At 41.9% G+C, this 25056-nt stretch overlaps 1 protein-coding gene across 1 annotated transcript in view; it reads left to right on the forward strand.

The window, feature by feature from the left end:
• The window catches only part of adam19a (ADAM metallopeptidase domain 19a), a 174294-nt gene that overhangs the window by 109497 nt on the left and 39741 nt on the right, over window positions 1-25056 (forward strand). The window contains exons 4-6 of the mRNA XM_034557064.1: window positions 3883-3964; window positions 13416-13492; window positions 24112-24295. Coding sequence (XP_034412955.1) covers window positions 3883-3964; window positions 13416-13492; window positions 24112-24295 — 343 coding nt within the window. The remainder of the gene's footprint in view (window positions 1-3882; window positions 3965-13415; window positions 13493-24111; window positions 24296-25056) is intronic.

The raw sequence follows: 25056 nt of genomic DNA on the forward strand, positions 1-25056 counted from the left end.
TAACTCAACTGGATACCAACTATCAAGTGAGGAGAAGCCTTCCACCTGTGCTCTATTCATTCAAGCAAATGATGGCCTAACTCATATACTTTAGTAATACATATCATTAAAATAACACAAATGGAGTTGGACAGCAGAAGTGAAAAAACACACTCTTCCCCACAATCAATATTGATCTAGAGCTGTTCTGATTCATTGCATTCAAGTGGAGTCAACGTTATGGCAAAGAATGGAAATCCTCCTCATTTGTATATAGATCAATTGTATTATATATTATATATACAATTTATGTTTTGCAATGCCCCCTCAAATGTGGTTATAAAACATTTGTGACAAAGATAGTTTGCTTGTTGACAACGTGTAATTGGATCTATTCTTATTAATGCTACCGTGTTCCGAGACCTCAGCAAATACTTTGCTTCGCTCTCATAACTGATGGAACCGATGCACAGAGCAACGCAAAGAAATCCCAAGTTAATATTTCTTAAAGCCATAAACTGATGTTTCACCAACATTAGGGCGCCAACCATCACAGCCAATACATCTTTGCCAGAACTCCAGAACCTGTTGGCGATGTTAAAAAGATAGCCTGAAATAGCAATCAAGCTCAGATTGCTGTGAGACCAACACTGATCACACTCACTGATCTGCTCTCCCTGTTGTGTTTCTCCAGGAACAATAAAGGTTGTTTCTTTTTCACCAGTTGTTGTTGAGCTGCAAGGCTTTCCACACAATCAATATAATCACAATCACACCCTTTGCCGGTTATTAATGAAGCCACAGGAGATGTTTGACGATAATCTTTATCTCGACACCATCCCTACAGATGAGAGACAGTCACCTGCCAGGAAAAGCAATCTGCCATTTATTCTATCTCCCTTTGATGAAAAGGCTGTGAAAGATGGAGCAGAGTTTTACACACTGCCGTGCACAAGCTTCAATGGAATTAACATTAGCGGACTACCACGTAAGACGTTCTTTTTATATAGCAAAGCAAACAGCAAAAAGGGGCGAGAAAGCTGCTTCATGTTCCATTACGATCTCCCTCATTGAATAATACTATAGGGCCCCCAGCACCAAATGGAGATTGGGCTCATCTTTTCATGTCCGTCTTTCATTTACACATTTGTGCTCAGGGATCTGCTGTCAGTCTGTCGGTTGCCTGGTCAGTCAGCCACATACAGAGGCTAAATGAGTCCACCTCCGGTCCATACCTGAGGAACGCTGGCGCGCCCATCCAGGAGCCTGTTGGCATTTGAGTATGAACTCCTTTGTCCTGAGACATGACACATGTCACATGTTCTAAACTGGAGCCAATGCTTTGGTTGTATGGCAACCTTTAGGGGACATGAAACGACAATCTCTCTTTTTCTTTGGTGGCACTATGGAAGCTGTCTTTAAGCAGAACAGTAACAAAATGCAAATTCTTATCTTGTCTGACCAAACTTTTCTTTATCTGCACTTTATTTGCATGAGATAAGTAACTAACAGATGAATCAAATTCGATACAATCGCAGTGAAGGCATTGAGATTGTTTTTCTTCTTTTTCCATCTCTTTTTGTTATCAATGCCAGACTCCATCAACATGAAAGACTACATTCCTGCTGATGCAACATTTCATTTGGAGGAGATTATGCTTTTAGCAATCAAGCTTGGCAATATCATACAATCATACAGGGATGTCAGCAAGCAAAGAAAGAAGCTATGAATACCATTGAAGCTTTGTCTGACTATGCACTTTCTTCAAAGCAGAGATTCAGTGTACTTTGAGATAGAATGAGGTTTCACACATCAGGCAATTGACCCTTCTGTAAACCCCGCCCCCCTGCTTTTCCTTCGGGCTGTCAGAGCAATGTTACTATGGAGCCCACACTAACTGTTCTCCCTGCATAAATATGATCCAGCTTTCAAAAAACAAAAAAGGGATTTCAGAGAGAAGCAAACAGAAGGGTTTGAAGGGTGTAATCCGGATCACAGTGCACAAGTGAACCATCACCTGGAGATGGAGACGGAAGACAATGCAATGAAGGAACAACGCTGTTCCTGTAAAGGTCAATCTTCATTTACTTTTACAGTCATTAAACTGCAAAAGCGCGTGTGGACATTCAGTTTACGTGCTAACGCACTCTGCTAATGTTAGCTCCACACTATTACACAACATTTACCATGATGGTTGCATGAGCCGGATGGTCGGACCCGGTAGGAGCTGACTGATGCTACGCTGTGATTGGCCACCCTGCGTTCGAGGGGCGGAACTTAGCGAAGAGTCGATTACTGTCATTTCTCTAAGCCTGTATGGAAGTGAAGTATCTTAACGTTCATTTTTTTGAGGAGCAAAGGTTTCAAAACCCAAGTAATTGTAGTAATTTCTCAGTTGTGTAATCCATCAGTTGAATTTATTGAGCACATTGAGTGAGACCAAACAGGAGTGAAAGTCTTATTAAGGTGTACGTGTTTCTGTCTAAAAGTAAAATATTGTAATTCTAAATATTAGATTACATTTGATAAAGCAGTTTATATGATTTCATCAATACTATTTCAGTCCTAATTCTCTGTCATGTTGTAAACGGTTACATCCTTTCTAAATAAGTGTCACAACACCGTAATATTATTATATACATTTCCAGAAAAAAACACAGAGCCCAGATTTAGTAGGTAGAAGTAAACGAGGCGGTCACACTCAGGATTCATGAGCTCCAGTTATCGGGTGTCTCTAAGAAGAAGAACAGCACTTCTACAGACCGGTCTGATGTGTGTGCGTCTTCTTCTTCTGCAGTTTGAGGGCGCTTTAATGAAGGTAAACACAGTGAGCAGTGAGTGTGATGTCACTGCGCTCTCCTCCAATCAGAGGCTGGCGGTTTCATCAACGCAGTCCTTCAGATGGCTGCAGGGAGGAGACACTTCTCCCTCAGCGTAAAGCAGCTGTACGCAACACTCATCTAGAGATGAATGCATATTTAGAGATTGACCTTTTTTAGTATGCTCGTGTTGACACCAGCAGAGTGACACTGCTCCAAAAACAGGCCTTTATTCTCCGTTTGTTCCTCTCCTCCCACATGTGCACTTTGTGTTCTGTGCTGAGCACCAAAGGACCACACCGACGGTCAAAGAGAAGTTCAAGGTCAGGAAAATACCAAACTGGCTCTCTGTGTGGACAGCCCAGCCATGCTGACATGTAGCCCTGATTACGTCATTAGTGTGAGTTGGTAAACACGTCTTTGGTTGGCTCTAAAGATTTAAGATTAAATGATGATTTAATGTTGACCTTGAAGGGTTTCTTTTAGAATAGTTATTCAAATATATGTAGGGATTATGTTTAAAATGTCTAGTCATGATAAGTTTTGAGAAATTATGGAATATTGGAAAGAATGAAAAACTTTATTTCATTAGCTATGCAGCATTAAACCTGAGGTGAACACATAGAAATAGAACAGCAGTAGAACGGACATTGAACTTGTCCATGCAAAAGAAAGGCAGTTGTTAGTTGTCATGGTGACAACAAGTCAGTTGAGGGGTAAAGTGTTGTCGCATCTTGCCGAGAAGAGAGTGGCCGTAGCTCCACGTAGACTCATGGCTTGCTACTTGGCCAGGTAGCATACTCCCAGCCGGGTGCTGTTTATTATATCATGACGTTATCTGATGATGAGAAGAGGCTGAGTAACAACGATTACTGCCACCGTGGCCTCTATTTGAGCTTTTTTGGTTATGATGGAGTACTTTCACCCAACTGCACTGTGAAACCAAGATGCTCCAAAGGGATACAGACGAGGTTACCAGAGTGTAAACAGACTGTATTTGATTTGATGTTCTGTCCTATTTCTACCTGCTGCTGCTAAGACCTAAATTGTATCTAATCACTCCTCTTTTCTTTTTCTCTCCCAGCGAGCTCTTGGGTCCAGACTTTACAGAGACCTACTACACAGGAGACGGGCAGCCGGTGACTGTGGCCAACAGCAATTACACTGTAAGTATGAAGCAACGGACTTCCTTTAAGTCAGGAGGAAGTTGTGTCGCCGCCCCCCATCTACCATGTAAATGGACCTGTACTTGTATTTCTCTTTTCTAGTCTTCCGACCACTCAAAGCGCTTTAACGCTACGTGACATCATTCACACACTGATGGGAGGAGCTAAGGATCCACCTGTCCATCAGTAGTAGCTAACATTCACACACTGATGGGAGGAGCTAAGGTTCCACCTGTCCATCAGCAGTAACTAACATTCACACACTGATGGGAGGAGCTAAGGTTCCACCTGTCCATCAGCAGTAACTAACATTCACACACTGATGGGAGGAGCTAAGGTTCCACCTGTCCATCAGTAGTAGCTAACATTCACACACTGATGGGAGGAGCTAAGGTTCCACCTGTCCATCAGCAGTAACTAACATTCACACACTGATGGGAGGAGCTAAGGTTCCACCTGTCCATCAGCAGTAACTAACATTCACACACTGATGGGAGGAGCTAAGGATCCACCTGTCCATCAGCAGTAACTAACATTCACACACTGATGGGAGGAGCTAAGGTTCCACCTGTCCATCAGCAGTAACTAACATTCACACACTGATGGGAGGAGCTAAGGTTCCACCTGTCCATCAGCAGTAACTAACATTCACACACTGATGGGAGGAGCTAAGGTTCCACCTGTCCATCAGCAGTATAACATTCACACACTGATGGGAGGAGCTAAGGATCCACCTGTCCATCAGCAGTAACTAACATTCACACACTGATGGGAGGAGCTAAGGTTCCACCTGTCCATCAGCAGTAACTAACATTCATACACTGATGGGAGGAGCTAAGGTTCCACCTGTCCATCAGCAGTAACTAACATTCACACACTGATGGGAGGAGCTAAGGTTCCACCTGTCCATCAGCAGTAACTAACATTCACACACTGATGGGAGGAGCTAAGGTTCCACCTGTCCATCAGCAGTAACTAACATTCACACACTGATGGGAGGAGCTAAGGATCCACCTGTCCATCAGCAGTAACTAACATTCACACACTGATGGGAGGAGCTAAGGATCCACCTGTCCATCAGCAGTAACTAACATTCACACACCGCACAGCTACGGGAGACATTTGGGGTTAAGTGTCTTGCCCAAGGACACATCGACGTGGACTAGCGGAGCCGGGGATCGAACCACCGATTCTCTGATTGAAGGAGGACCCTGCTCACCACTGAGCCAGAGTCGCCCTTGGCTTCCCAGAACACTCCTTCGTTCAGGGTTTTTGTCCCATTATCGCTTTCTTTCTCATGAGGACATTCCTTGCTTCAGTCATGTCTTAACCCTAAACCAATGTCCCAATCCTAAAACACTCTTATTAATTTGATTAATTGGTATAACATTAGACCAGTGTTTGACATTGTCTCTCATAACTACTGTAACCTCAGGCTTAAAGCCTTTATTGTATGAATGTGATTTGAATGTCATGTGGAATTGAAGGACATTAAAAAGGATTGCATATTTCAAGAAGGCTGCACATCAATAATCCCTTTACGATTTGATTAATGCAGATATTTATACAACTATGATCTTACCACAGACTACTATTTAAAATACATACAACAAAGACCAGCAGTGTGAGGTTGAGGCAATTTATGTAATTGTAATTGGCTAATTTAGTGCTCTGCTTCTGTAGAAGGAATGAGAGACGGCATATTTTCACATCCTACTCAGCGAATTATGGAGTCTGAGGGAAATGACTCTGGATTAAGTGCATTTTACAACTTTTAGGAGCTAATGATTTAAATACCTCCAAATAATTATCTGCTGAATTACAGACTTCTCTTTCCTGATGTAAGTCTCTGAGGAAGCTCGTCCTGGGCCTGATGATCACACGCACTGGGTCATTTATCTCTTCAGTGAACTATATTTCTGGACATCCACAAATGATGTGGTGAATACATGAATCCACTTCAGCATTATCCCAGGCCATTTTTGTAAAACATATCAATCTCTATGTAATAAACCATTGGAAACATTTCAATCAGGTATAATTTTTATAGCAGATGATGAGTGATAATAATGTCTTGACAGAAAGTCTTTGGCACTACAGGGAGATGTGTAATTGACAGGCGTCTGGCCCGAGCAAGAGAGCCCCGCCCCCCAACCCGGGTGATTCTGCTGAGGCGGTTATGGGGAGGTGGGCGGCGGCTGCAACAGCAGCATGAATGTGCTAAAGGCATACTTCAAAAAAGATGATGTGCGTTGTTCTATTGGCTGGAGGAGACCAGCTGATGGCAGGTTGTATGGGAAATAAACCATAGCATGCAAAAGAATAGTCCTCCTGACTGATCTCATCTTCAAAAATGGATATTCACGTTTGCATTCTATTACATTAGTTGCAATAGTGTTATGCATAAAAGTAGAATTCAAATATAGTTCAAAATAAATTGTATTTAAGTTTCAACTTTAGGTTTTAATTATACATTCAATATGAATATATATATATATATGTGTATGTATATATATATATATATATATATATATATATATATATACATATATATATATATATATATATATATATATATATATATATATATATATATATATATATATATATATATATATATATATATATGTATATGAAAGTACTCGACTGTCTAGGTGATGACACCGAGCTGCTGAGGGTGATTGGTGTTTTAAAAGAAGAGGAATATGTTTCACTTTCAGGCAACTGACTACTGGAAGCTTACCAGTGAAATGGAAAGTGGTGTGTGGCTGTGCCTGAAATGAAAAGACAGTTAGTGATACAGACAATCATCCTGAAATAATAATACTGACAGACCAGTAGAACAGATTGAAGGAACGAGAGTTCACAAAGCTAGAAAATCCCAACCATTCGACAAAGAAAAATCCTACATTGTAAAACAATGGATTATTTTTCTCTAATCATATTTCTTACAACCACACGGGAGATGTTGTAATGGCACGAGTGATGCATAAATTATGATGCACTTTATTAACGCTGTTGGCCATGTGTCAGACAGGCAGTCTGAGTCAGTTCAGGGAGCTGGGCCAGTTTGAGAGTGTGTTCAAGGAAATCAAACGACATGAAAGACCAACGTATTAGCATCACTAAAACATGCACACACAACTGCTTTAACTTGTGCAAGTAGCATTGTAATATGAGTGACATCTTTGTTTGTTTATATTTGATATAACATGTGCCACAATGTCACATTGAGATTAACTTTGTATATCAAGGGATGCTTCATAGTACGGAGCAGAAACCGGCAGTTATTCTTAAACAACAGATATCATATTTTATTTTATATTAAATGTTAAAAACGGATGGAAAGACCTGATAATTTGTAGCACAACACTAGATATGTAATCATCGTTTTAGAGCTGCTATGTACCTCATTCACTTCTAATTAAAAAATAGGTCATTTGTAAAGCAATCGTTATTGAAAGTTACGTGGTATGACAATGAATATTTTGCTTGTTACATTGTTTTTTCGTAAGTAAGTCCACTTAAGACGGTTGTTATTTATTGGTTAGGTTGTAACGGTTCCGTTCTCACGGTTCTGTTCCGTTCTCACTGTTCCGTTCTCACTGTTCTCACGGTTCCGTTTTCACAGTTCTGTTCCGTTCTCACTGTTCTCACGGTTCTGTTCCGTTCTCACTGTTCTCACGGTTCCGTTTTCACGGTTCTGTTCCGTTCTCACTGTTCTCACGGTTCTGTTCCGTTCTCACTGTTCTCACGGTTCCGTTTTCACGGTTCTGTTCCGTTCTCACTGTTCCGTTCTCACTGTTCTCACAGTTCCGTTTTCACGGTTCTGTTCCGTTCTCACTGTTCTCACGGTTCTGTTCCGTTCTCACTGTTCTCACGGTTCCGTTTTCACGGTTCTGTTCCGTTCTCACTGTTCTCACGGTTCCGTTTTCACAGTTCTGTTCCGTTCTCACTGTTCTCACGGTTCCGTTTTCACGGTTCTGTTCCGTTCTCACTGTTCTCACGGTTCCGTTTTCACGGTTCTGTTCCGTTCTCACTGTTCTCACGGTTCCGTTGTGACGTTGTTAACATTGTTACATTACGTTACGTTGTTACATTATGTTACGTTGTTATGTTACGTTGTTATGTTACGTTGTTATGTTACGTTGTTATGCTACGTTATGTTATGTTGTGACATTGTTACCTTACATTGTTACGTTGTTACATTGTTACGTAACTTTTTTTGTTATGTTGTTACATTAATACTAATGATTCCACAACCATGTGACATTGTGCATTTTTGCAAGCATGACAAAATGCAGATATGAAATATATTTATATGCAATGCCAACGTTTTTCTTGCATTCTTGTGTTGCCAAGATATGTGCTCAGCAGGATATTCTACACTACAACATTACAACGCCACAACTTGTCAATACTCTCTTGTGGACAAACAATGTAACATTGTTTTCAAAACTCAACCCTATATTTTTATATTCCTGCTCTGCAGTTTTATCTACGATAAGCTAATCAGACCAGAAAAATTATCCGTGAGGCTCTAAAAGAACTTTGCCAGTGTATTTATGCAAATGATTTTACTAACTAAAAACACATCAAGCTGTTCAACAAGACGTAGTTCCAAAAATCTTTGAACCGTCTTGTTTTAAGAGTTTGACAGGTAAAAGCATTTCTCTTTACTGTTGCATCACAAGTCTTAAGTTGATCACATCAGAGAGAATCTTCAAAGTGCCATGAAATGACAGTCAGTCATTTGTATCTTATTTAGTATTTTTAAGAGAGCTTGGAACATCTAAGCTTAGTCTCTGTTAGCGTCTCATGTGTTGTGGTACAACACGGAGGATTGTAACTTACGCAGTGCATAGTTACACAATACAATAAATATATAAATAGTTGTCAGCTATCGGCACAAAGATATACCAGTACACACATTAAAACACACAAATATGAGACTGGGAAAAACAGACAAAAAAAGACATCAAACATTGAATACATTCATTCAGTGTTCAAATAATCATTAATCCTGCTTTTAAAATCTTGCATCTTGCGAGGATGTGATCTTTGGATGTCTGTTATTTTCTTTGTTCTAAACTCTTGGAGATCGAATAATGCCGTTACATCAATCAGATTCTCCACTTCTACACAACCAGAGCCGGTCCAAACACACGCAGCCAGCCTCCCTATTGGTCATGGTTTGCTTTTATCCCACAATCCACCAGGTTAAAGACTTTGTGTTTGGGGTCAAATCTACCTGTTGAATATTTGTGACATTTTGTTTAGATATGATAAAGTACAGTGTTTGCCAGATAACTTAGGATGCTAAAGATTTATTTGCCATGGTTGAGAGGGCTGGAAGTTTGTAGTACAGGTGAGGAGCTCAAACATTTGCTGGGTACCGAAACATGCTTGATCTAAAGCTTCCATTATATCTGAGACAAAAAAACTGAGCGAAATACGAGGGATCTTGGAAGAATTAATACCTAGGGTCCCCTGAAGACATCGAAATCATTCAAAATCAATATTCCCACATAGACATCGAAAGGTCGAGAGTGCAGCGTAAAATTGATCTCAAAATGGTCTCAAATGTGTATTACATGATAGACAAATGAAATTATCTGTTTTACAAATGTGGACGATGATGTGTGCGTAATTCTGGGTATTCACAAATGTACTCACAGTTTACCCACATGTCAACCTGAATATGTAGCAACTTCAACCGGTCTGATAATTGTTGGCTTCAGAAAGCTTTCTGTGTTTATTTACAGATTGTTAAATGAGTGTGCAGAGATCACCTGATATGATCTGATCAGGTCATATATGCGTCTGGAGTTTTGAGGCTTTTACGGTCTCTCTCTCTCAGCACAGATCCAAATGCACGCTGTGTTTCTGTGCTATTGGAAAACTGAGACATGTTATATATGTATGTATGTATGTATGTATGATAACCTGTGTATACAGTCAATACACCTAACACCCAAATACAGGATATTGGTAAAATGATGATGGAACAAAGCAAATTGATACTAAATATGTTTTAAAACATATTTTATGTTATGCAGGTTATGCATGTTAGGATCAGATATGTTCAGTTGACTTCTTAATAAACTGAGCCAGTTAAAAACGGAGCTTTGCTGGTGTGAGAAGCACTAAAAGCCTGCTAAGCGTGACAAGGCCACAGTGGAACCATTAGAGCGATTATGGTCACAGGTCACAGCTTGTCCTCTGGTCCTCTCACTGATGGAAGGTTCTTAAAGTCAACAGACCTCCTCTAAACACACCGCAGACCTCTCTCCCTCTTTATCTGACCTGAGATCAGAGAGAGAGAGAGTTCTTGTTCCGTGCAGTTCATCTTTATCAGCAACACTCCTCTGATAAGGTCGGAGAGTTTGCGTTGAATTGTGGCCGCAGCTGCTGGTGGGTGGGTTTCTGACCCTCTTCTTCTCATGATCTGACCACTCATGGACATCTGTGACTGATGGGTTAGGGTTAGGCCTACCTATGCCATCCAGTAGTTTACAGTATGTTAGAAACGCAACACGGACAGAATTAAGAAGCTGACTCAGAAGGTCAGTTTTGGGGTGATTTGGAAGGTACCTTAAGGTTTCCAGAGACTGGTGATGTGGAAGGTACCTTAAGGTTTCCAGAGAATGGTGGTGATGTGGAAGGTACCTTCAGGTTTCCAGAGACTGGTGGTGATGTGGAAGGTACCTTAAGGTTTCCAGAGACTGGTGGTGATGTGTAAGGTACCTTAAGGTTTCCAGAGACTGGTGGTGATGTGTAAGGTACCTTAAGGTTTCCAGAGACTGGTGGTGATGTGGAAGGTACCTTAAGGTTTCCAGAGAATGGTGGTGATGTGGAAGGTACCTTCAGGTTTCCAGAGACTGGTGGTGATGTGGAAGGTACCTTAAGGTTTCCAGAGACTGGTGGTGATGTGTAAGGTACCTTAAGGTTTCCAGAGACTGGTGGTGATGTGTAAGGTACCTTAAGGTTTCCAGAGACTGGTGGTGATGTGGAAGGTACCTTCAGGTTTCCAGAGACTGGTGGTGATGTGGAAGGTACCTTCAGGTTTCCAGAGACTGGTGGTGATGTGTAAGGTACCTTAAGGTTTCCAGAGACTGGTGGTGATGTCAAAGGTACCTTCAGGTTTCCAGAAACTGTTGGGGATGTGGAAGGTACCTTCAGGTTTCCAGGGACTGGTGGTGATGTCAAAGGTACCTTCAGGTTTCCAGGGACTGGTGGTGATGTCAAAGGTACCTTCAGGTTTCCAGAAACTGTTGGGGATGTGGAAGGTACCTTCAGGTTTCCAGGGACTGGTAGGGAAGTTGTCGCCCCTCTTGTCACCAGTCCAGGGAGAGCAGGTTGTTGGGTGGCTGACCCTGCGTCTTTTGTTTTATTTCATTTAGTTGAACAGTGTGCTATGGTCAGAGATGCACACAAGGTCAGTTAACGGTTAAATCATAGTGTCGGTAAATATTTAATGAAGAATACGTTCTGCTGCCAGCTATGCGTGATATTACACACGGCCCTGAGGAGGCGTGAGCGTGTTTCTGTGACATTGAGTTGGATGAGCAGCAGGAAACGCGAGTGAAACTAATTTACTGAAAACACGGGGGCTACTTCTGTCCACACAATCTGTACGTTATTTATGATCTATTTATTTTAGATCTATTTATTTTTGATCTATTTATTTTTGAACATGTTTGTACCTTGCCGTGCCTGTGCTGCCAAGCAGTCAGCTCGGAGCTCATCTAATTAGCTGGACCAGGTGTAGGGATAGCTACAGGAGACTTTCGACAAGCTTTGTAGGTGAGGAGCAGGCGGACAAAGGTGGAATTGTGCAGCTCTATGGAAGGAATGGGACCACATAGGGTTATAACCCATGTGGTCCCATTCCTTCCACAGAGCTGCAGCTCAGATCACTATAAAAATAAAGAGATTTAGAGGTAAATGCCTGATTAAAAAAATATCATTCTATTCTATTCTATATAAAGCTGTGTGTTATATCTGTGATGCATTCAAATATGTGTAATAACTAAATAAAAGGATATTTTATATTTTGATGATTATTGGGATACTATTGTTAATCCAAATTATTTTTGCAAGGATAACCATGACATGACATTTTTATATCGCCCCATGCTGAGACTGCAGACAGAAAATGAAAAGATAAAAAATGTCTTCCCATTTTGCCCAGTTTGTCACAAATATGTAAAAACATTTCTTATTTCATTATTTCTCCGCTGCACGTTGGTTGATAGACATAGACAGGAGGATTTCTTTGCCATTGTATTATGTATCTGAATGGTGAATTATAACATTTCACAGATTGAGAGAGGCCTAATGCGTGAAGAATGTCTTTGTTACCACCTGGTCCATCAAAGTCAACAAAACTTAAAATAACCTGCTGCAGACACGTCTGATACCAGCTTGAAATGCAGATGGGATCCAGTCTCTGCATGTGACAGCTCTTTTCTGCGCAGTAAGCCCTCACAGATGGCAGGCTGCTCCCTGTGCAGCTGAAGCGCGGCCCGGCGGGCCGATCTCTTGGACCGCCTCCACATCACGTCCTCTACCTGTAACCAGACTAAGGTTACAGGTAGATCAATTGTCAACGCGCGCCGTCGGCAGGGACGGCGCGCGTTGACAATTGATTTGTATGTTGGCTCTGACGGAGCTGCTGCTGCTGTTCAAATAAAAAAGATCCTTTTGCTCTCTGATGAGCTGACAGCCCTTTGTCAAACATTGAATCCAGGCATCATTTCAACCTTGTGGTGATGAATCCCTTTCCAACATTAGCAGCAGGACTTCAGGCCCAAAGGAAGAGTCATGAAAGGTGTGACACATTTGTCCTTTAAAGGGTGAAAGGGTTATATTCTTTAGTCTTTTGTTTCTTTTGTACAAGTTGCAGTGCTGTAGTGTGAGCCAGGTTCTGGTAGTAATAAAGTAATCTGGTAGCTTTTATTATGAAGTGAACAGAAGTCTTCAGTTCATACGGGCTGTGACGGAACACAAAACAACAGACAAGTCGAAGACAGCTGTATAAACTTCCATAGAACTCCTAGCCAGCAGAGTTGTGCTGCTTCATGCCACCTGAACAGCTTTGATTTCACACACGTGTTCCGCCCTCTGGGCAGTCTGCCTTCTTATTGGACTTCTTCATATCCACATCGGCTGTTTGGCCGAGCACCAACCTTTACATGAACACCGTCGAGGAGGGCTTCGGTATTGATCCCCCATTGTTCAGATACAGTCGGCAGCTGTAGCCATGAAACGGGAGTCTGCTTTAGGGACACTCGCAGTGAGTGGACCCAGCAGAGCATTGATTCACCATCGGCTGCACCAGAAGCATGTCTTCATAAACAGTATTGCAGCTTTTTTCTTTTTTTCAAAGCTTTCCTCCAGGTGAAATATCTGTGAAATAAGTATTGATCGTGGTTCTTTTCTCTTGCAGGATCACTGCTTCTACCACGGCCATGTGAGGGGACATCCAGAGTCCTGGGTCGCTCTCAGCACTTGCTCAGGAGTCAGGTAGGGGAACAATGTGTGTAGTGACTGATTTCCGTCCTCCGCCACTCGGCTGGGTGCGGGAGAAGATCCGGTTCTTTACTCGCTTTTACAAAGAGATTCCAGGCCGTTGGTATCTTTGGGTGAGGTTCCCAATACAACTGGATATCTACTAGTTTCATGGTCTCCCTCTGATGTTTGCGTTAAAAAACGTGCAATCTCCCCGTCACCCATACATCATTACATCTGTCAGTTGCACCTGTGCCCCATATATAAACTAATACACACTGCCACCCAGGATCAACCTGAGAGAGGCTCCACATTCAAACCTATAATACACAGACGTAACCGATGGCTCCTACAATGTGTGTTTGGGCTATCTGTGTTGCCAGTTTGGGTAAGGCTGCACTGATTTGACCCAGACCAACTACAGAAGGATCCGTTCTGTGTTTAGTACTTCAGGTGACTCACATGCTGGATGTGACTGAGCGTGGTCTGAGGACAGTAAGATAGTGGCCTCTGGATGGTCCGAGTCCCCATTCTGACTCGATGAAGATCCAGGATTTCAACAATGTCATCATTAAACTTTTGTGGCATTAAAGTGAGCAGGCGTTACCTTTTTTTCTTCATCAGTCTAAATCGGGAGTCGGGATCCACTGGTGAGTCCCAGAAGAATTTATTACAGTCGCCAAAGTTAATTGTCTAAACTGAATTGCTTCCATCGTCATTTATTCCTGATTTATATCTGCAGTTCAGCTTTGAGCCCCGTGAGGGAGCATGAATGTTCATATTGTAGCCTATTTATAATTTTGAGGTTTTTAACATGTTTATGTTTTCAGTAGCACAGAGTAGTGATTTATCAAATGTAAATATCTTCTAAATGGCTGGTTTAGCAGTAAGAATGGTCAGGTACGTTCATTCATACACAAATTCACTTTTCTCATGATTTATAGATCTGGTTATTGTGTATTTGGTCAGGAGGATTTGTAACTGGACCTGCAGGGTCCCAGTCTATGCATGTTTTCTGTTCTCCTTAAAAAAACAAGTGTACTTTCATGCTCGCAGTTCTGTGAGGATATATATTTAAACACAGTGCTTTGAGCTTCATGCTAATATCGGCATGCTAATGTGCTTTCTTACATGCACTCCCTGAACCTGGTGACAGTTGGTTTCCGTGGAAACACAACACTGACATACGTCACCTCATATGGTGATATGGCGGACTAATCAGCACTTATGCGGACACATGCAGCCGTTATGCATAAGCCGTGTTATTCATTCGTTGTATTTGTGACCATCAGATGAATTCCAGTCTTTTGTTGTTATAGCACTTTTCTTAACAATGTTACACAGTTCTTTACATAAGGAAATAAAACCAGACAAGGCATAGAGGCAGTAAAAACAATAACAATGAATAAAACCAAACATTTTCAATAGAGAAACATTTTAAGAAGTTAGAACTTAGTGTGTCTGAGCTCCATAGTGAGTCTAACAGCAAAAGCCTGATTGATCCCCCTTTGTCCCCGTGACCTGGGAGTTATTGGTCCAGAGGACAAATAGCAGGTCAATAAATCAGATGTATTTCAGAGTGAGGCCTGTTAAGCCCATAAAAATGAGCATTAACATTTTTAAATCAATTTGAAACTTTACAGGGAGAAAGTATGGCGAGGCGTGAAGTGATCTCAGTAATGAGCCCAGCAGCCGTTCTGTGCCAACTGGAGCCGGTCCGACCCCCGAGTGCAGTGCAGCGCAATAAGAATAGTTGGATCGACTTTTCTTTGGTCAGCAATTGATACAAATGACCTTATTATTATTATTATACACATTGTAATGTTGTTTTCAGGGCTGCACGGTGGTGTAGTGACTAGCACTGTCACCTCAAAGCAAGAGGGGCCGGGTTCAGTTCCCGGTCTGGGCGGCCCTTCTGTGTGGAGTCTGCATGTTCTCCCCGTGTCAGCGTGGGTTCCCTCTGGGTTCTCCGGTTCCTCCCTCAGTCCAAAGACATCAGCTCAGGTTAACTGACTCTAAACCCCCTGTAGGTGTGAATGTGATCTGCCTCTATATGAGCCCTGAGGTGGACTGGACACCTGTCCAGGTGAACCCTGTCCAGGTGAACCCACCTTCACCCAGTCCGCTGGGACCGGCTCCAGACCCTGAACAGGATTATTGTTTTGGATAATGGAATGAAATGTTGTTTTCAGATGGTACTAATTGATACTTTTTTTATTATGCCTTCGCACGGAGACAGCTGGCCAGAGGGATTATGTTTTCAGGTTGTGGACTTACGGATGAACTGATTATAATTTGGTGGTCAAAGTTCTCTGCTATCATGCTCTGGCTTACTGAAACAGACTCATTACTGGAAGCCGGACAAGATGGATTTACGTGTTCTCCCAAAGTTCTCGCGGTAACTCGTGACATCACATGAATCCAGCTGAAAGGTGCATTGGACCCAATGTTAACCATGTTCACCACCTCTAGCATGATAGCATGCTACTAGTACAGCTAAGGCTAATGAGAAGGCCATTACAGGCTTCTGGTCGTGAATAAAAATGTATTCTTTATTTCAAAACTAATTTCATCTTGCCATTAACCGACATTTCCATAAGCATATAATACATCCTACCCCCTTATGTTTCATGGATTGGAGTTCCATTCATACATTGTCATATTCATGTAATGTGTTTATGTAACTCTGTAACTCTGTTCATCTGGTCACATGACATCTATTCTTCTGTCCATCCGGGGAGAGGGATCCTCCTCTGTTGCTCTCCTGAAGGTTTCTTCCCTTTTTTCCCTGTCAAAGGTTATTTTTGGGGAGTTTTTCCTGATCCGATGTGAGGTCAAAGGTCAGGGATGTCGTATGTGTACAGATTGTAAAGCCCTCTGAGGCAAATTTCTAATTTGTAATATTGGGCTATACAAAATAAACTGAATTGAAAAACTGAACCTGTGCCTGCTGCTCGCAACATACTCTCATATTAGTTATCCTTCTGGTATCAATGATAACACTGACCTCCTGTGACCTCTATGTGTCCCTGTACTGTATAATGTTGTATTGTTTTGATAATTAATACTGTATGACTGTCAGTAAACTTAAGACACAAAACTAACTTGGACTTTGCTCTGAAAATAAAACACAATCTGGAATCTGTGGCTGTCACAGGACTGTGATAAGCACATTTAGTTATAGTTTTGTTCCACATTTTCTTCAGATTGTAAAATTGGTAATTTGGCAGTATTTTTAAAAGTCTTAGATTGTCACAGCCTCAGACAGGTTTTAATATGGAAAGTCTTTCATATTGAAGTCTCAGATTGAAGCTTTTTCCTGGCAAAGATGCTGCGTGTCCCCAAAAAGATATTAGATGGAAACATCAAGTTACAGCTCAGTGGGGCTTTAGTAGGAATTAATTCCAGAGCCCTTTGCTAAATCCAAACAGATACATGTTTTTTATTACGTTGTAAGAAAATCGTTATATTTGTCTCCCCCGTGGAGGCGGGTTCAGTGCTGACATGTCGGTCCTGATCTGGGAAGGAAGCCAGATGCTGCTTGATGGGAACAGAGCAGGCGTGGGGGCAGAATAGAGATCGTGAGCCAACAGACTTTAAATGCTTTCTAAATGTCCAGTCATTCACGGAGATGAGCCACACAAGTTTGAGACTGAAACATGTTGAATTTAGGGATGTCGGCGTGAATAGACAGAGGGACTTCCTGCAGTCCACTGAGTACAAAGAGTTTTTGAGAGAAACCTTTTGTCTGCTATCATAGCATATATACTTTTGTTTTCAGTATTTAGAAATAAAGCAACTTGCTAAAGACTTCCAATCATTTTAAAGCGGTGCATTTGTTTGCATCTGTCAGCTCTGGCTCGCTAACATGACACACAATTCAATTTTAAACTTATCAGCAAAATGTAGATCATGGAGCCTGACAAACATTCCCACTGCTCATTAAAAGCCATGCACATAAAATCCCTGCAGTTTAAGAGCAAAACCATCCAGTGCCTTCCCAAAATCCAGCTTCTTCAGATAGTGAAAATGTTCCATCTTCTCGAGGTTTGATTCCTCCCCGTGCCGGAGTAGCACAGACGTGTATTGCAGGGTGCTCCAGTAGACTGTGACATCACTGTTGGGTGTGGTTACCCATCAGAGGGCAGTGAAACTCTTCTACAGCCTGATTAAGTTACTCTTTAAAGACACTGTCTAGGATTTGAAAATGAGAAAGCTTTAGACTTTGGTGCCCCTAGTGGTTGCCTGTAAAAGGACATTGTGGCAGACAGCGATGCAAACTGCTCTCCATATGGAGCTGAACTGGACTGAGTTATACAAAAACTGCACCAGTTTTCTGTCCACAACAATTCAGATTGAATTAAAAAGAACTGAGGTTCCATGCATTGCCTTATTTGGTATTCATACAATTTCAATTCAATTCAATTCAGTTTATTTTGTATAGCCCAATATCACAAATTACAAATTCCCCTCAGAGGGCTTTACAATCTGTACACATACGACATCCCTGACCTTTGATCTCACATCGGATCAGGAACAACTCCCCAAAAATAACCTTTGACAGGGAAAAAAGGGAAGAAACCTTCAGGAGAGCAACAGAGGAGGATCCCTCTCCCCGGATGGACAGAAGCAATAGATGTCATGTGTACAGAATGAACAGAGTTACATAAACACATTACATGAATATGACAATGTATGAATGGAACTCCAATCCATGAAACAGAAGGAGGTAGAGAAGGGGGGGGCGGGGCATCAGCAGGGCCAACGCGGGAGGCCGGTTCACCAGCATCAGACACCTCCAGGTCCAATGGACCCTATGAGACGTGAAGTCACAACGACTCCGGGGAGGAAGCGGAGTTAATAAGGTGCAATGGAGAGATGTAAATTCATCCATAAGGAGAGAGAGAAGAGGAGATAGGTGCTCAGTGTATCCTAAAACATCCCCCAGCAGCCTATAAGCCTATAGCAGCATATCAAGGGGCTGGACCAGGGCAAACCTGATTCAGCCCTAACTATAAGCACTATTAAAGAGGAAAGTCTTAAGTCTATTCTTAAATGAGGTGACTGTGTCTGCCTCCCGGACTGAAAGTGGAAGCTGGTTCCATAAAAGAGGAGCTTGATAACTGAAGGCTCTTGCTCCCATCCTACTTTTTAGGACTCTAGGAACCACAAGTAGCCCCGCATTTAGTGAGCGCAGCTCTCTAGTGGGGCAATATGGTACTACAAGCTCCTTAAGATATGATGGTGATACAGTGTGCATTTTAATAGGCCTCTCCTGGGAGAGCTCCAAATAAAGTGTTACATTTGATCGAATAAATGTTTATCCCAAATAGTTTAAAAAAGAGAGTCGTTTTAAACTGAGTTCCCCCCAAAATGAAATGTTTCAGTTAAAAGTGAACAGAGAGAGAGTTCTCCACTTAGCACCACTCTCCTGTAACATTGTCAGACTCCTAATGGATAGTTCCTTTTATTTAAAAAAAAGTGATGCAGCAGAGACGTCATCTTTTTTTTAAATCCATGCATTTTTCTTTCTCTTCAAAACCTGACGCCTGCATTACCCACAATGCACCATTCCCACTGCATATTAGCAGATAGACAGACAGACACGGTGTCTTAGCCTGCTTGCTTTCCGTGGTCGTAAATAGAACTCGTCCTCTACTCGCGTCCCTCTGCTGATTTTAGGGAATCGTTCATCAATTAGAAATTTGAAACAGTAGCTTCATATTGATGTTGTTAATATGCTGATATTTATATCAAAAGAGGCTGTATATCACGATTATTTGGTAGAAAGCAATCATGTCAACAGTATAATAAGCTCTAAATCCTACATCCGCAACTCTGCATGCAACCAGGAATGACGACGCCATGTTGCCCCTCTCACACTGAACATCTCTTTCGTCTCACCTCTCCCTCTGGGTGTTCTTCTGAGACTCAACACGGAGTGATTTTGAGGCGATGAATGTAAAAGCAGAATAATAGTAATAATGTGCAAGGAAACAAGTCAAATCTGCAGGAAGATGAAAGAGATTCAGCGGGGGAAAGAGTGATGTGTTCTTCCCAAATCATGTGTTCAATCTCCACATCTTTATGAATGTCCTTTTGCTCGGCAACAGTGCCGTCATAAACTATAGATCAACGACGTCTTCCCTCAAAACAACAGCGTGACTCCGCCGTCCGTCCCCATCGCGCTCATTATGAGATCATGATTACAGCACAAACACCGTCCTGGATTTTAACGAGGAGTTGTGAAAATGACAATGTGTGTTGATTTTATTCCTGGTATATGCATCAAATGTGTTCATAGGGATAAAAGAGTAAAAAGGTACCTTGATGACACTATTTATTGTGCTCCAGCTGCAGTGCTGTATAAAATATGCTTATTTTCTCCGTGGATTTGAGGCTTTTCTTTTGAATGGCTAAACTACTGCACGACCCTGCAGAACTCACAAGGAACTGATGATTATGCAAAAGAAAAATCTCATGATTGCGATTTTCAATTCAGTTTATTTTGTATAGCCCAATATCACAAATTACAAATTTGCCTCGGAGGGCTTTACAATCTGTACACATACGACATCCCTGACCTTTGACCTCACATCGGATCAGGAACAACTCCCCAAAAATAACCTTTGACAGGGAAAAAAGGGAAGAAACCTTCAGGAGAGCAACAGAGGAGGATCCCTCTCCCCGGATGGACAGATGAATAGATGTCATGTGTTCAGAATGAACAGAGTTACAGAGTTACATAAACACATTACATGAATATGACAATGTATGAATGGAACTCCAATCCATGAAACAGAAGGAGGTAGAGAGGAGGGGGGGCGGGGCATCAGCAGGGCCAATGGGAGGCCGGCTCACCAGCATCAGACACCTCCAGGTCCAATGGACCCTCTGAGACGTGAAGTCACAACGACTCCGGGGAGGAAGCAGAGTTAATAAGGTGCAATGGAGAGATGTAAATTCATCCATAAGGAGAGAGAGAAGAGGAGATAGGTGCTCAGTGTATCCTAAAACATCCCCCAGCAGCCTATAAGCCTATAGCAGCATATCAAGGGGCTGGACCAGGGCAAACCTGATTCAGCCCTAACTATAAGCACTATTAAAGAGGAAAGTCTTAAGTCTATTCTTAAATGAGGTGATTGTGTCTGCCTCCCGGACTGAAAGTGGAAGCTGGTTCCATAAAAGAGGAGCTTGATAACTGAAGGCTCTTGCTCCCATCCTACTTTTTAGGACTCTAGGAACCACGAGTAGCCCCACATTTAGTGAGCGCAGCTCTCTAGTGGGGCAATATGGTACTACAAGCTCCTTAAGATATGATGGTGCATCACCAATCAAGGCTTTGTAGGTGAGGAGAAGAATTTTAAATGTGATTCTTGATTTTACAGGGAGATTTGGTTCAGGTTTCAGCGTTGACCCGTGTCCTTATCAAGTTCAGTGTTTTCGTTCTCTGTTTTGTATGTTTTGTATATGAATTACATGGTTTTAGAATAGATTGATAAGCATCCTTGGACACATATTTACTTAAGAAAAAAACAGTATTTTCTCAAGAAGCATGGCCCCAAGCTCTGCTGTGCCCATAGCAGTGTGAATGAGCACGTTCACGGGTTTTGCTTCTCTTCTCTGAAATAAACAGCAACTCTGACAGGAAGTTCACGACAAGGTGAAATATGTTTCATACAAACCTCTAATGCACAGAGAAAGATCACTGTACTGTTGTTCTCCTTCAGGTATTGAGGTAATCCAAAGGTAACGGGAAGTCATCAGATGAAACACTTTGAGAAAGAGTGCTCATTGTCAGTGGTGCCAAGGTTCACATGTGTAGACACTACTCAAATACAATATTAATAAAAGAAGAATACATCACTATAACAAAGAAAAAAAATAAGAATACTTTATTATAATAAAAACTAAATATAAAGCTGTTTTTGTAGATTTTGAGAGGGGACATGAATATAATCTGCACAGGAATAGAGGACGTTATAATACAATGAAGAGGTAATATTCGTATATAAATAGTGAATAGACCGGTCCAAGGACAGAACCAGGGAACTCTCTTTGTAATGGGAAGAAAAAGGGACTGCAACCTAAGAAATAGGTCAATGATCATGGTCAGAACGCAGAGAACAAAGTAAGTGTAAAAGCAGAGAGTGGTCAACTGAAGGATTTATTAAATCAATAAAAAGAGCAGAGACGACACTTTAAGGTCCCACTGACATATGTTGTCACTATGATAACTACCAAACAGTTCAATGTCCGTTCTGCTCCCGTTCTATTTATGTGTCAAACACTTACAATTTCAACCTGAGCCCGTCAGTGGCAAAAACAAGCAATTTTAGTGGACACACATTGACGGTGAGGAATTGCCCCGAGCAATTACATTGCAACCCGTTTCTGTGGCTGCTGACTGCAGCGCTGCTGCTCAATACTGGAGCAATTTCAAAAATAGTTTTTCCCCATAAGTCACTTTGACACAAAAACATGGACAAAATAGGTTACAGGTTAAAAAAGACCAAAGTTACCCTTTAAATCCTTTTTCACACAAATGGACAAAGGAAAAGTATATTTGAGTGCTTTGAAAAGTAACTGCAGCTGTTGGGATAAAGGTTGTGTGTTGTTCGTTCAATGAAAGATGGAACTCACAGTAATACTCCTTCCTTTTATTCCTTTTAAGGTCAGGGCACTTTTAGGGGGAGTTTTTGCAGGGTTAACGTTAAGGGAACCTTCAGATGTCAGGATAGTTATCTTCAGTGAGTCGGGTAGAAGGTTATGGGTTAGAAGTGAAGAGTCACCTATCAGAGGTCAGTGGGATGGATGAGGGTTTAGTGAGGGGGTGGAGTCAGTAGACGATCTTCATAAGAATAGAAGTACAAGCCTGTGTCTGAGGACGAGATGGATCCTCTCAGTCTCTCATACACACTGACACACATAGTTTGGTCATTGTTGCAGAATTGGACCTCTCTTTGCTTGAACTTGGCTGTTTACTGCTCTGCGTTGCCTCGGAAAACAAGTCTTTAGGATGCGCTGTTCATCATGACAGCTTTTCTGTTGCCGACTGACAGAGTGGGAGGTGTCACACGGCCCAAACTGCACCCACAACTTTGTGAAAGGTGAACGTGTAAAAACTTATCTTTGGCTGTGGTTGTTCTGTGTCACTTAATTGGACCATTTGAGTGACACACATTTGAGTGGCACATTTGATCATTGATGGGCCACCGCATGGTTACGTCAGGTTGCGTTTCTCCAAAGGTTAGGGTTACATTCAAATGGATGGAAACTGGCGTTTTTGCTGCAATGCACTGATTGGGTGTGAAGGCTGTCTTGGAGGCAGCCGGGCCAGTCCTGACTCACGATAGCCAGGGTTATATATACTAAATATAGTACACACTTTTTGTAGTACAAGTACAGTGTATAACAGTGAATATGAACAGCTTGTGTCCGCACATCTATCAATTTGTAGACTCAATTGCAACATTATATTTCCTGTTTATATCCCCGACTGCATCATTGGAACTGTAGTTCCCAGCAGGATTTCCCCCACATAAAAAGTAAGAACAAAAAAAAGAATTGGAGTGAAAAAATATCCTTCCATAAATATTATCTTGTACGTGTTGCCCTGTCAATATTTTTTTTAAATGACTAAAATTCTACTGTCATCTAGCCATTCGTATACACATGTTTGGCCCGTGTTAAATGCCTGTTGACGTACAAGAAGCAGTTGTCTCAATCTTGAGCTCAGTATGTAAATTGGGTAGGTGGAGCTGGCAGACTTGTCAACAAACATGGTGTCTAGCGAGGCAATGCGGGATACTCTGAGGACTGATATGATGGATCCTACCGATGGAGACAGCTGAAGTAGCCATGCTTATTAGGAATAAGGTATGCATGAATTTAACTAGTTTTTACAAAGTATAGGCAAAAGTATTTATACCTCTTACAATTGTTCACATTCAAAGGTGGGGCAACAATCTGGCATCATAGAGTGGAACGAGACCTAATGATTGGCTCATAGTTTAGGACAGCCATCCCACACAAAACAACATCTTTGTCTCAAACCTACTGTGCTGTCTGCGACACTAGAGACACAGCACACACTCCCCGGTCCACATCCATGGAAGGGCTCAGGGAGTGGGAGTCCAGCGGAAGAATGATGAGTTGTAATCTTCCCTGAGACATGAGGTGGTAGTTCCCTGCTTTACCCTGCAATGTGTCCTCATTCTGTTGTAGTCTTTGAGAAGAAAACACATTTGAAGCAGTTTGAAAGTGCCTGAAGGGGGAGAGAAAAGCTACAGCGGGTAACCAAATAAATACAGAACAGGTGGCATGATGTCAGTGTCATGTGACACATGGATGTATGCAAGTGAGAACTCTTTAGAGGACAGTTGTTTCCATGGGGCTCTTAGAGATCGCATATTAGGCTTCCATCCCGCCACCTTGGACGTCGTTATTAGCGATAAGCACTGTATGAGGGCTGTATAGGGTGATCAGCCCGTGGGGAACCATTCCCATGATGGGTAGTCTATTGGTATCGTCACTTTAAGGGCACTGGTATGTGTACTGGCATCGTAACTTGTTTTTTAACGATACCCAGCCCTGTCTATTTTCATCCTTCCTGTCTTTTTTCCTTCGCACAGGGGCCTGATATCCTTGAATTCCAGTGACACCTACTACCTGGAGCCAATCAGTGGTGTTGATCCTCTCCACCATTCACTGAGGAGCGCAGAGGAACTGCCAATTAAAGGTGGACACTGTGGGCACGGCCATCACACCACACAGTCCAACCACATCTCCAACCTGCTCAGACAATTTCATTCAAGGGTGAGTCTCGCACATTTCTAGCACAATTATTAGGTGGTTTTCCTGATTAGAGAAGTATTACAGTGGGACAATACTATCCCTTTCTCTTCAGAACTCACTTTAAAGGAACAGTCAACAAACTAGGAAATGCATGCGTTTGCTTACTTGCCCTAACACAGAAGAGAAGATCAATAACAATTTCATCTCGGTACAAAGACGTGGATTTTTGTCTCAAAAACAACTGAAAAAAGATTACTACTGCAATACTACAGCACAAATAAATAGTCTCTTGAAGCCTTGTAACAATCTTTTCTCAATGGTTTTGATGTCATTTAGATGCAATGGAAATCCATATTCCACTCAAGGCGACTTCCTTGGTGAACCAGGGTTGATTTGATAAGGATGTTTCAATCACACGATTGTCACACCAGACACCTGATGCCTTTAGTCAAGTCTCAAGGCATCAGCTCTAATAACAACCTTTGAGTGTGTGACAGTTCTGATGGGTACTGATCAGTTATGTCACTGTATGATGATGTCACACGAGCACACAGGGCCCAGGGAAGAGAGCTAATCTTATTAGAAAACGTCTGTTCAAATTCCTATCAGAAAATGTCACAATTTAAGGGATAAACTACTTACCTTGATTCAACTACTCTCTGCAGCAAACAATCCAAATCATCAACACCCTTTTCTAGTAATTTTATGACATTCAACGCATCTCTAACGCCAATTAAAGATGTATCCAGTACACCAAAGCCCAGACCTCCACATACATTTGA

This window comes from Cyclopterus lumpus, chromosome 18, assembly GCF_009769545.1.
Source record: "Cyclopterus lumpus isolate fCycLum1 chromosome 18, fCycLum1.pri, whole genome shotgun sequence".
NCBI lineage: Eukaryota > Metazoa > Chordata > Actinopteri > Perciformes > Cyclopteridae > Cyclopterus > Cyclopterus lumpus.